The 14,295-nt window shown below is 31.8% G+C and overlaps 1 protein-coding gene across 1 annotated transcript; it reads left to right on the forward strand.

Annotated features, from left to right (window-relative positions):
• The first annotated feature begins 313 nt into the window (after positions 1-313).
• On the forward strand, positions 314-13,133 carry LOC150099615 (uncharacterized). The gene is made up of 6 exons (XM_090404209.1): positions 314-471; positions 679-734; positions 7,198-7,308; positions 8,194-8,232; positions 11,596-11,631; positions 12,867-13,133. The coding sequence occupies exons 1-6, from the start codon at positions 375-377 to the stop codon at positions 12,966-12,968; spliced, it is 441 nt and encodes a 146-aa protein (XP_090260335.1). The 5' UTR covers positions 314-374; the 3' UTR covers positions 12,969-13,133.
• Positions 13,134-14,295: the final 1,162 nt, after the last annotated feature.

Below are 14,295 nucleotides of genomic sequence, written 5' to 3' on the forward strand. Positions count from 1 at the left end.
TAAAATGTTCTTTTTATCGGAAGTGTGCTTTCACACGTGCTTGATGTTGCTAACAATATCCGGTGACAAACTACCTCAACAGAACAAAATCATTAGCAAAGAAAAAATATTCTGTACAACGATAAGCACATTTATTTCGCTAATGAAGCAAGAAATGGTGGTTTAAGATTGATATGCATTAAAATCTTAACTACTTTAACACATGTTTCCGGGTTCTGGTAAAATATCTCATTATATTTCACTTTTGTTAGTAAAATAAAATTTCTTGATAAGTGTGATGGACCTACATCATCTATATAAACCCCAAGCCAACAGTTACCCAGAAATCGTTTTCCTTTAGTTTCGTGTCTGAAATAATCTACGCAATACTCAAGATGAATCGAGGAATGTTTTCTTTGCTGTTGTTGCCAATGCTGATTTCGGTAATATCAGCTACTGAGTCAAGTGAGGAAGTTAAGGAGATGATGTGTAGTAAGTTTGAAGACAGATTTCTTAAAACTTTCTTTGCTATCCTTAAATCACAAGTAACTAAACATCTGCCCTTTCATTAGAGGAAATTGCATTTCCTATTACCTTGAATCATAGTAAAATTAGATGATGATTCTTATATCAGTTTATATAAGTAATATTATCCTTTTCCCTGTTGGAATGTGTTTTGAAAACCCTTTACTCTTTCAGTAAGTGAAAGTGCAAAAGAGAGTATTGCTGCGTGCTTCACACTGATAGATCCACATGTAAGTGCACATATAATATATTATACATATATAGATATATATAATATTTCATATTTCCATATGGGTCTTTATATACATAAAGACATATCGAATGAGAACGAGAGAGAGTTCATTCATTAACAAATTACATATATTATATAAAAGGAAATTTATATTATATTGCATTAAATGTGAAATAAGTGCACATATGTTTCAAAAGTCTACAGACGTATGGAAAAGCTCTGCTGCCTATAACATATCCATCGTTCTGCAACTTACACTTATTCGCCCTCTTAGCATTCACCAAGCAATATATACTACTCACCAGTGATGGGATTCACCCGGTTCGCATCGGTTCGGCACAACCGCTACCTAAGTTTTTGTTGCGTTCGACGAACCGGTTGTTAAAATAGTTTGTAATCAGGGTTCTCTTTAAGGTGTGCGCCTTGCAGCCGCCCAGTGTAAAAATCACAAATTTACATTCTTTACTCTTTTTATTAACGTCCATCTGCGACAGCGTGTTCCAAGCGCCGGTAGTAATGTTCATTGCGTTTCAGCTTTGTATTACGCCCAACATTTCCACGAGATACTATGAGTGCGCTGGTGTTCCCTGATCGGTACAACCAATAGGAAGGTAGGATACAATGAACCAATAGAAATATAGATTTCAAGGGCTATCTTATCGCCCATTTCGGAAGCCGTGGAAAAACTTGTGACAAAAACGCAGTTTTTATCACAACTTTCTCGTGACAAACAGGTTTGTCGTACACATTATTCTATTGTATTTAATCTGCATAGCCTATGCCATTTATTAATTCAGCAAGAAAGTTTCATTTAGTATCGATAAAATGAAGAAATGTATGTTCTGATTGATGTTTATCAATAGTATAAACACAGTGCTTTGTTTATAAAAGTTTATGACTCCACACGTAAATAGAACAAGTAAAATATTATCAAACATAATATCAAACGCACTATCAAACATAAAGCACATCTTCGCTCCCGGTCTATAATATATTAAAATAAAACATTTTTTAAATTTTGTTGCAGTAGCCTTAAAAGGATGAAAAGGCAACAAAGTTTAACAGATTTTTTTTCAATAAGAAACCAAATTCGGAATCGGTTGTATTAGAATTGTCCTTGGATGTAGGGTGACCAGATTAAAAATTTGGTTTTGGGGGTATCCTACGTAGATTTTGGGGTATCAACAGTTCTTAGGTCTAATCTGTTCGTATTCTTTTTCCAAGAGTTGAAAATTAAGTTAAATACTCACTCACTCATTGTATTTGAGTGAGGCAAAGAAAAAACAAAATTAATAATTTTTTCAATATTAGGTACATCGTATGTGTTTAAAAAGTTTATCCAAATATCTGTGATATTTTTGAATTCTTTTGTATCAATATTTTTATGAAACATTTTTAACAGGACGTACTCTTCAAATAGCAAATCAATATTAATATTGGAAATTTTAAATAAATTTATAACTTTTAAGAAAAGATCAAAATGTGCCGCTTCAAGTAATTTGAATATATTAAGATACTCACACTTATTATTTTCAAAAGTAAATCTTTTTCAATATACTGAATTAAACTTTTCAGAAAATCGTCTGCTCTTTTCTTAAACAGATTTATCTCTACTGGTTTGCGACAAGATTTCAATATTTGTATAGCAACGAATCCATAAAAATGATCATTTAATTTAGAAAGTGGAGAGTTTCTTAGATTGGTCATTAGGTTAATTGGACCATCCTGCTTTAGATTACAAATTACGTTTTGGATAGAGGTTGCTTTATTTGAAAAGAAAGAAAGGGAGACTTCAGCTAATTCGTTCGAAAACAAATCTTGTAAAATAGGTGGACATCTTTTCAAAGATAGAAAATAGTTTTTCATTGGCTCAAAATTTTTGTTTAGCCTATCTACTGCTGGAAGGAGTGACAACCATCTTGTAGGAACATAACACATTAGATCTGAATATTCTAGGTTGCAAAATTAATAATGCTCTTTTAAATTTTCTAACCTTTTGCTATGTGAACTAAATTCATTATATGTTTTTAAAATTATACATTCTATATCAACTTCTAAACAGCTTGTAGCTTTCTTGTTGCATTGTGTAAAACACGGCAAAGATACCCCATATCAATTAAATCCTTATTAATTTCTTTCATTCTGTAAATACACTCTGATTAATACCAAACTTTATATTAGCATTATCACCGCAAAAACTAACAATGTTCTAGGGAATCAAATTCCGCTCCTTCAGCCTTGGAAGTAAGCAAAGTGAAATATCCTTTGAAGTTTCTGACTGGCTGTTAAAGAAACTCGAAAGTTTTGTTTGAACTCCTGTGCTAGATTTAGAAAAATATCTACACATTAAAGGAAACATTTTAATGTTTCCTTTATCTAATGAATCTGTTGCAATTGAAAATGGCTGATTTTCTCCTAAACTGTAGATATACAGTCTTTGGCTAAAACATTTGTTATTATTTTAGATATTTTTGTTCGCGCGCATGTCAGTTGAGAAGCGATTTTGGAATCAGTAAATAATGTTTTGAATAATGAACTAGAAAAAAAACTAGGATTGTAAATGAGTTTCCAAACATAATAATATGGCACTGTTTAAACCATCGCCTCCATCTTGTTTTAGATGATTCGATAAAGGAAATAAAGCAAAAATTAATTTAAAATATTTATGATAAGATATATATACTATTTTTCATCAAACAAATAAGAACCAAATTGAACTTTCAAAAATATCCGAACAACCTGGAATTGAAATTATAAAAATTGGAAGAGTTTTGCGACCAAGATGGGCAAAATCAACCCTAGCTGTGTGGCGTGCTTAACCAGCGCTACATCACTATTTTTATTCACATAAAAAGTACTTAGGTATGGCCGCCCGTCTTGCAAATATATAATTTTTAACTGATTTGTCATTGATGATTGATATTTTAAACGAAATTTATCTTCTTTCAAATGCACTGCAAGCAAGAAATATAGACATAATAAAGGTTGAAAAACTCGTGATAAGATCTATTAAAGCATTTGAAATGCTTGGAACGGAAAAGTGTCCATACGAAAAAAGTTGATGAATTAATTACTTCAGAAACCTTTAAAAATATAAAATTTGTAGAAAATCATCGATTTGTCGGGCTTCCTCGGGAAAGACTTTTAGAAAGCATCATAACGAATTTGAAAAAAAAAAGGGCTAATGGATTGTGAACATTTAAAAGCAAGTTGTCGCCAATTTCTCAAATATTTGGAGCCATATTACTGGAATGTTGAAGTACTAGTTCCATGGAAAGCAGCTGAAGAACAATTTCTCGTGTTTAATGTATTTTTTAATTACTAAATTGATATTAATGATTATCGAGATTTCGTGGAAAACGTTTTAAAAAGTTCCCAGAATTATGCAATTCCTGAAAGTGTTCAAAGAGCTAAAAATATTGTCAGAACAATTGCTATAAGTTAAGTATAAGCAGAAAGGGGTTTTCCGAAGATTAACATACATATCATGTTCAGAGAAGAGAAGTCGCCTAACTGTTTCTAATATTCAAAAGATATATTTCGGTGATTACACCACATTTTTTTATTATTCAGTTATATAAAACACTGAAATAATAGTTCTCGACAAGTTTCGTAAATCGTAGGATTTACATCTTCAGGGGGTAAATAGTATAACTTAAAGTTTAAACAAGAGAATTAATAAATACAAATCATAACCGTCTGGCTATTCATAAAACTCAAATAACATAATGCAGATATATAACGTTATTGACGTTGAACAATACTGGACGATGTCACGTGTTCTTGTTCTCGTTCATACAGTCCGAGCTCAGATTGAGGTAGATTTCTTATTAGAGCTGACCACACTTGATGGCGAATTAAACCTTGATTTTTATTGCATTGGGATGGGGTTTTCAGCATATGAGCAGCTTCTTTAAATTTTCTTATATAACTGTTGTTATCTATGTATGACATCGTCGTTTTTTGTTCTCTTTTGTATTGTATGTCTTTTTGGTGTTCAGCCATGCGTATTTCTCCAGATCTTCCTGTCTGTCCTACGTAGCAAATCACCGAAATATATCTTTTGAACCAATTAGCCACAGAAGTCTACGCCTGCAATGTTTCTAATATATCAAACACAATGACAATTAGACTAATCGTCCTACCTTTAAAGGAATGGGATCCTACTCCTACAGTGAAAAGATGGTTTAAGGATAAATCACACAGCCGATGATGCTCGGATAAAAGCGAAGAAAATTGCAAGTGAGGACGCCAATCAAGAAGCAAAATGGAAATATCTTAAATAACAGTTTTATTGTTTTTTTCAAAAAAACTATTATTTAATAGTTTTTTCATTAATATTTTAAAGCTCTTTCTTATAACATAATCTAGTTTTGTGTACCTCTTTTATTGTTCTTAAGTATTATCTGCATGAAATAATAAACTACCTTTCGGTATATCGTTTTTTTATACTTAAAACCGTCATTATGGCAGCAAACCAGTTGTTAAATTATTTAAATCCCACCACTGCTACCAACCCACCACTCTCGACGTAAAAAAATACTTCTCGACCTCTTATTCATCAATTATTTGCGCAATTTCCGGGGAACAAATTCTAGTGCTTGCGCCTTCCTTATTTTCCACAATATGAAAAATCTTTCTCGTATCCATCTGATAAATACCTCTCACTAAACCTTTAATCCTATCACTTCTTCTCCTTCTGCAAGCGAAACGCTGCAGATTACATAACTTCAGACAATCCTTACAGCTAACATTTCACAGTCCTGAAATAAATTTTGTGAACTGCTTCGGTACCGTCTCCAAGGTATTCTTCATTCCCTCTAAAACCCATTTAAACACAGTTGTCCAGACATGGCCTGATCTAGTATACAATGGAATTACTCCCATTTTGTCTCTAATTTTCAACGTTCCTCTTAATATTGCAGCAATCCTATGAGTTGCTTTAATCCCATATTCTACATCGGTTCACCATAACCCCAAGATCCCATACTTTCTTCCTCCTGTTTACTTTCTCTCGTAAACTTTCCATTTATTTATCCACATTTCCAGCTTATTCAGATCCTCCTTCAAAAGATCTACTGCATCAGTGCTACTCTCAGTGAACTTCGCCAGCTTCATGTCATCCGCAAACAATTGAATATCTCCTTGACTTTTAATGATAATATCATCGATTCAAAGGTTGCAAAATAGCGGTCCCGGAACAGTGCCGTGTAGAAGTTCACTATTAAATTTCCTTTTCCACGATATTACCCTTCCATACACGTCTCTTTGATATCTATCAGACAACCTATTGTCAATGAACTCTACCAGTCTAATATCCAAATCCATACGCTGAAAATTGTATATCAGTTTTCCAGGTGGTGCCATATCAAATGCCTTTGAAAAGTCTAAAAATATTACATTTCCCTCATCAACCACTCTTGGCACTTTTTTATAAAATTTCACGAGATTACAGAAAAAAGAAAGCCCCTTAACGTATCCCTCCTGACCTTCACAGATAATATTATTTGCACCTGTTCAGATTTGTATTCGAGTTCGTACCAATTTTCAAAACGTTAGCAACCAGAGAAGCGTAACAAATACAGGTCTAACAATTGCTGGTCTATAACTTGATAGATTTATGTTTCCATTCTGGATTTTATCAATAAAGATTGGAAAAATCCAAAAGTATCATTGTGTTTCCATTCCCATGTGTAACTCAATGATAAGATCATTATAGAATGTGAACAAGTTGCTCAAACATGATCTTCCTGAGTCAATCTATGCTTGTCTCTGCAGAGTAGAGATTCTGTGAATCCATTTCTGAATTCGAGCCCTACTCAACTCTTCTCAAACCTTCATCACCAATTTCAGAGACGCTAATAGGTCTATAGTTGGATTTTTTGGTCTTTGCACCACCCTTTTGCAAAGGAATTTAAATTCGTTCTAAAATGGGCACATAGAAATGTCTAGTAATGCAATTTGCTTCAGATTAGATGTGTTAAAAACGGTCAGTCAAGCGTCTAATTCATTCTTTTGTTTTACTGAATACTTTTCAGGGAAGATATTGAAACAAAACATTTCTACTGAAATAAAAGTACCAAATCATTTCTACAAAACAAAAGAGCTATAAATACAGAGAGATCTAATGAACATTTTCGTCTTAAAAATTTCATAAAATTTTTAAGACGATCATTCTAATCTGGTCAATTTATTTAAACTCATCTTTCTATAATTTCTAACTAAGTAATTCAACAGTATTCAAAATTATATGGAAACCAAGTGACAATAAACTAGCAAATATCTTTGTAGAAAAAGCGACACAATGACACCAGTTTAAGTATTGTAATAAGAACGGAATGCATGTACAAGAGTTCGATCGAAATTTATTATTATCTTGAACGATTTATACATCGGATTAAGAGTTTTGAAGACTAGAGAAAAAGTAATAGAAATGTAGTACTTTTTTTACCTGTTTTTAGGCATTACGCACCTTGGAAAACTGCATCGCACAAACTCATCCACACGTGGAAAATAAACTTCTGCTGTTAATTGCCACTACATGTGACGGTGATGATGCCGAATTGGAAAATGTAAGTATTTTTATTATTTCAGTAATAGTGTATTTATTTATTAACCAAAGTGCATGCGAAATAAACTTGCTCAAATATTCGTCAGCCAAGAAACTTGGATAAGGAAAGATAAGAAATTTATGTGTATACGACTTGATACATAATTTTTCAAAAAATGATTTTTGAAATCAATTTTGCATGTACTCGACATTCCCCATGGAAAACTCTACCCACGTATAACAGCAGAGTTTTCCACCACTAGCAGTAGAAACTAATTCCTTCAGAATTCTAAAGAAAAGTCAGTAAGCCACACTTCACATGAATAGTATCTCATAAATGTTCTCCGAATTCTAGAGAAGATTCGAACTCGGAGACCTTTTCAATTGAAGAAAAAATGTTGCGATGTCGTTTTGAATGTGTTGCGGAGAAACTATTCCGTTGTTCGAATAATTAAGTGAAATTCAGTTTCTCTTTCTTTATAGTTGATATTCATTGATTATTAAATGTGATGAAAAGCAACAATAAAATCAGTCATTGGAATCAACTTTTACACAGTTAATATTTATAATCAGTTACAGACTTAAATTTGATTTGGTTGGTTAAGATTACAACTGAAGCTTCAAAGCCCAGTGTGTCCTATATTGGCATAGAAAAATAAATAGCAACCGTAACGTAAAATTAAACCGATCATATCATTAAACTGATCATAGTAATTCATATCATTTAGACAAAAATTAGCGTGAATGACATGATTGATTAACTGAATGGACGAAGTATAATTTTGTGAATTAATAAAATTATATAAATAATTGAAGTGTGTCTCTATTGAAACATAAGATATTTAGTATTTATTCATTAACATTCAGTAATTTTATGCTAATTTTGCATTTTAAATTTCACTTTCAGATGGGTACATGCTTGGAGAATACTTCTTTGGAGAACGATGTAAGTATAGCAATGGATTTCATGTAAATATTGATTTTTTCAATTTGTTTCAGAGTTTGCTGTTTCCAATAACAGAAATAATTTTATAATTAATAGAAACTAAAATAAATTACATTTTTAAATTAGAAAAACGTTCTCGTAAATTTAATAAAACAATACAACAAATTTTGTGAAAATATTTTTAAATTTTTATATTATAATTTAATGCATTATCATCATCGGTTTGCATATGATGCATTAAATTATGATGATGATGATGAGACATTAAGTTATAATAAAAAAATTAAAAATATTTTCACAAAATTTGTTGTATTGGTATGTTTAACATATATATATATATATATATATATATATATATATATGTTAAAGATACCAAGTTTATATATATATATATATGCAAACCGATGATGATGATGTATTTAACCAAAGTGTTGTGAAATAAATTTGCCCGATTATTCGTCAGCCAAGAAACGTGGAGACATATATATATATATATATATATATATATATATATACCTACAAAGGACTCACATACTACGATGACAGCATTACATGATTAAGTTTTACATTTACGTTAATCTTTTATCAACACTTTTCCTCCGAATTAATGTGTTATATGTGAACACTTCAATATTTTCATATCAAATATTTCGTTCTTCTCAGTTACCTCTGACTAAATAAATCCACCTGAACATCAGTCTTCTTGTGAGTCGCCTTTTTCATGCCATCTTGGCATCAAACAACTGCTTTACTAACCTTTCTTATCCCGTACTGTTCAAGTTACCTTACCGCCTTAGATTAGTTCCAATTGCACATTCTTAAATGCAAACAATGTTAAGTTCCTTTCCAATTTAACATTCTAATAAGATTCTACCATTGATTCATCTGTTCAGACCCCGAAATATTCGCAGAACTCTTAGGTCTGTTGTCTCTAATCTTTGATGAAATATTTTATTCCTAACTCAACTCTCAGATCCATAACTTAAAACTGCTTTAAACATTTTTGAATAATGTCACTTTAGTGTTTTGGTTAATTTCTGTTTCATTCAATATAAATTTATTCAACTGATTCACCAACAGATCAACTTTGCTTACACTGTTGTGAATTTCCAAATTAATTTGTCATCTTAACTCAAATCTGTCCCTAAATAGATGAAATAGTTTAATTCTTTTATAGATCATTCTTTAAGAATGCAACTGAAGGGTTCTACGTTTCTGTTGATTTTCATATTTCGGGTCTTTTTATTGCTTAGTTCCATTCCAAATTTGTTACAGCCGTTATTCAATTGGAGACCAACCACTGGATTGTTTATATGGACAATACCATCTTCAGAAAGCAAAGATAAGTTTCATTACTCCGACACTAATATTAGGTTCAATGCCAGATGATGAATAACAGTGGATGTAATGTGCATTGTTGTCTGACACTTGATTTATAACACTCCTGTATCTACTTTAATTTTAACTGATGCTTTTTCTCATTTTCACCATATAAATGTAGTGTTTTTTAAAGCTTCCCTCTGAGTACCTTGTGTTTTACATACAGATTGCCATGATTTCTCAATTATTTATCATAAAGTGAAAATCTGATTTCGACATCCTCTGTTTGGCCTGAACCTAGTTGGTCTTCTACAGATATCTTTTCCAGAATTTTTCTGAGCTTCGTTTTGAGTATGCTTCCATAAAGTTTACCTAAATCACTTTTCCTAGGTAATTCTGAGAAATTCCTACGTAATTTTCATATTCAGTTTGTCTCTCTTTTTTTATAAATTGGTACCAGCAGAACTACAATCACTACAGTCATCTAACATTCAACGTTCTACTTTCGCTCTCTGAATTATGGAGTGTGGAAAGGGCAAAACATTTGATACATGATATTGGTCGAATATCATCTATTCCTGCTGCATTCCCCCATGTCAAATTTCTGATGTGAGTCACTTTCAATTCTTGATATTTGAATTGAAATTTTTGCACTTTTTTTGTCACTGTTTGTTTCCTTCAACAGTATTTAAAGCAATTACTCCGCGATCTAGGATAACATTTTATATCAACTTGGAATTCATTTACAGTACTCTTTCATCCATTCCTAAGCTTTTTCAATGCCTTCCAGAATATTTTTGCACCTTCTTGATATTTACCTTCTATATTCTTTTTCTGTCGGTCTGGTTGGCCGAGTGGTTAGCGTATTCGATCTCCAGCTAAGAAGCTGCGGGTTCGAATACCGCCTAGGCATGGATGTTGTAATTATCCTCTCACCCACTATGGACTGGGTCATCATGGAAGTAGTAGACCCGAAACCTCCCGCAATGGAGAGGCACTCACCCTGCAGTAATAAGAAATATAGGCTTAAAATTTATTTTATTTTTATTTTTATTCTTTTTGAAGTGTTCACATCTGCTTACTTGATAGAATCATTCGTTCGCATTCTTCATTTCCCTGGAATTCTTCTTTAGGTTCTTCACTCTCACCATGGTACTCTTTTCTTTCTCTCTTTGCAGACAACTTCGCCACATTCCTCAGCGGTTGAATTAATCAATATTGAATTAATTAATTAATCAACGAGTCTACATGTTTTTTTTCCGAACTGTTTATTTTTCTTCAATGATGTTTATATATGAGTTTGCCTTTTATCTGTCAAGGCTGATAAACGATAATTCCTTCTATTTTTATCCTACGTATAACCAAGTAACTGCCAGTTCCAATTTTAAGTCCTCTGTACATTTGTGGACCAGCACATGAAGTTATCACTGTCAGTAATGGTATAAGAATCTTTTTGTTGTTTTGTATCTTCTCACCACGTGAACTTGTGGTTGCGCATCTTTATTTTGGAACATACTGTTAGTAATAATCAGCGCAGATTCTAAACACAAATCCAGCAGGTACTTACCATTTTATTAGCCTTGCTCTTTATAGGTTCATCGTAGTTTTTGGATCCAGCTGTGACCATCGGTGTTCTCAATGCCTCTGGTAACTAAATATATTTGATATTTTGAAAGCGGCACCGTTATAACTGCAAGGAATAAAAAACGAAAACATTTCCACGTTTTTATTCTCAAACATGCGGCTCATTTTGCAATTGTTTTGTCATTATATACAATGACAGGAAAATGAAAATAATTACATATCTATTGAGTGAGTACGCGTGCACGCAAATGTAAATATGTTATAATATAATAATTACTGGGTGCCAAGACTTGGTCTGATCTTTCGAAATTCTTAATCTCGCAATATTACATATTCCCCACAATTTCATTGAATTGTTGAGATCGTATACAGATATGCATATTAATACAAATAATATTGTTTCTTCCTATTGACGAGAGTAATCAATTTCTGTATTCGTATGTTTTTTTTTTTTTTCAGGAAGAAGCTTTGGCAAAGCTTTTCGAACCTGCAAAAGTAAGTGCTACTCCTGCATATTATTTAATTATTGAGTTTTATTTTGTAGTAAAATGGGTTATGCTAATCACGGGAAATCATGGAAAAGAACACCGAAGTTTGTTTTAAAAAAAAAGGCTATGCATTGAGTACCATGGAGACGTACTCAATGTACCGTTCCATGGCATATGTACATGGATTTACACAAATATTTTAAATATTTGTTGAAATTCCATCCACAAAGTCGTATACAGATGTCTATCTAGTTCAGCGTGCAGTATAAAAACATTACTTCAGAAGTCCTTCTCTAAATATCCTAATTATTATATTTTTTCGAGATAATACCAGCCAATCTTTGAATCTGTCTTTGAATTTGAATTAAATTGTTACAAAATATTATCCATTAATTTTATTTCCGTTCGTCTTTGATTTTAGAAAAACATCCTCCATTTTGCTTTATCCAATCTAAACAGATTTCCTTATTGCCAATTATATTACTTTATTTATTTCGGACAAAGAATAAGAACTTACGACAAATCATTGAGATTAGAGTGAGGACAGTAATTAGTTTTTATTTGTTATGATACTGCAGGTTGAAATATAAAGTGTTCTAGGAAAGATCACATTGACTAAACATATACTTTTAACTATAAAGTATCTAGTTAGTACAAAGAAAATTATCATTACATGGAGAATGCTGTAATGTTTTCATCGGATTTTAATCGCAGCTGCGGTTTGATTTCGTCCTTTCCTATAACATTTTAAGCCACAGAGGTGAGGATATCGAAGCTATACAAAGGAATTTAGTGGATTAACATACTTTCTGGCCATTCTGAAAACATAATGAATCAAGGAATGAAATATCTTCGACCATTTTGTAATATTTTGTACGAGCAATAATTGCAGATAACAGTACTAATATCATTTCTTTATGCAGTCAATTGATGAATAATTGCTTCTGTTTATGTTCAGAAATTTGCTTCGGATTTTTTATCCACTTGTATAGATTATTAAAATTTGTGAAAATGATACATGTTGACACGTTTGAGACAATATGAAATGTAAAGCTAATATCAGACACACACACATACAATGTTACCCTATCAATATTGTGTCTGTATACTTCATTATTATTTCAGGATATTTCAGTTATCTGATTTTTTTTCCTTTTAACTAGATTAAATAATAGACTAAACTATTTTAGATAGTATTAAAATAAAATCGAAAAAAAATAATATTTCAATTTAATCTTATAGCCTTGCTTGGTGGGTGTCTTTATAAGTCTATATATGGAACGTATGCAGAACGAAAACGTAGCATATCAGCTTCTAAATGAGAGACGAAGGAAGAAGAAGTAGTGAGAGCGGGATGATCAGAGATGATTACAAGGCCTCGACCGGAAATACCATGATTGAAATATTAAAAATAAATATCTTATATTTTCTTTTAAAATTTACTTTTTTTTTTTTTTTTTTTTTGCAGTCATCTGACCAAGTGAGATGTAACAGAATTTCAGAATAAAAATGCATAAAATAAGAATTCAGCGAATATTTTTAATTTCGGCAATAAATTTCATTACAAAACCCTGTATAATATTTGTAATTAATTGCAAGAAAATTCGGACTTGCCATTTTTCAACTGAACATGTGTGTTTTAAAACTGATTACAAAGGCGATCGAGTCGTAATGAAGCTTTTCAACATAGCCATCTTAGTATGTAGATGACTCCAGAGTTAATGTATCATAGTCACCATAACCATCCGTTACAGTCACGATTATCTAGTGCACGCTATTTCTGCTTAATTAACTGTCAAATCTATTGTTAGCTAAGATAAGTAATAAGTGCTCTAGATCATAATTTATTAATCCCCAGTTAAGGGTTGCTGAAAATATGTGACCATCACAATGAAGGAATTGAGTTCAAATAAACAATTAGAACGATGTTCTAGGTACTTATCTGAACTTCTCACTATCTATATAACTTACGTATGTAATTCCACAAATATTCACGCAGCTGCAATTTTCCAAATATCGTTATGTAGAATGAGTAGCGGGGTATTATATACTTCTGTTAAACCCATCACTCAGAGCCGTGACTCACAGTTGAGCGTATTCAATAATCAAAATCACAAAGTGGTACAAAACGCCCAATGTACCAAAAAAGCAGGTATAAAGACAAAATTAACAAAAATCATATTTCTATCATATGTTTTTATTTATCTAAATTGTACGTTTTAAATTATAGAACCATTAGTATTCTTTTGGGAGTTCAGTACATTTAAAAATTTAGTATAAATTTTATATCAGTATATTTAATTGCTCTCATCCTTTCACATTATGTGGAGTGTTTCAAACTAAAAATAATGTCCAAGTACAATTTCGATTTTAAAAAAATGCTTTCACACATCCATATGTATTAAATTCATTTTTTTATTTTCCAATCAGTTGTGGGTTAAAAGAGATTACGAGGATGATGAAGGACATCCGGTCTTAATAACACTGTTTTCTAATTCAGTTATGCAAGGCACGGTAATGTTTTGTATTAAAGAAAGTTTGAAAGTAGTACGCCTCTTTGCAAATTATTCTTTTGTCTAATAAGAGACAATGTATTCATTTCCTTACCAAAATGTAATTCAAAACTACATTTACAGCGTCGGGATAGCATTGCAAATGTTTGCTGATGAAT

Source organism: Typopeltis vanoorti, chromosome 14, assembly GCF_054136105.1.
Source record: "Typopeltis vanoorti isolate ZY-2024b chromosome 14, IOZ_Tvanoo_1.0, whole genome shotgun sequence".
NCBI classification, from domain to species: domain Eukaryota; kingdom Metazoa; phylum Arthropoda; class Arachnida; order Uropygi; family Thelyphonidae; genus Typopeltis; species Typopeltis vanoorti.

Excerpts from the sequence above, each read along its gene's own strand:
- LOC150099615 (XM_090404209.1), top strand. The coding sequence starts at position 375 with ATGAATCGAGGAATGTTTTCTTTGCTGTTGTTGCCAATGCTGATTTCG. Across the intron at positions 8,233-11,595 it reads ATACTTCTTTGGAGAACGAT|GAAGAAGCTTTGGCAAAGCT; the intron begins GTAAGTATAGCA and ends TTTTTTTTTCAG. Across the intron at positions 11,632-12,866 it reads AGCTTTTCGAACCTGCAAAA|CCTTGCTTGGTGGGTGTCTT; the intron begins GTAAGTGCTACT and ends TTAATCTTATAG.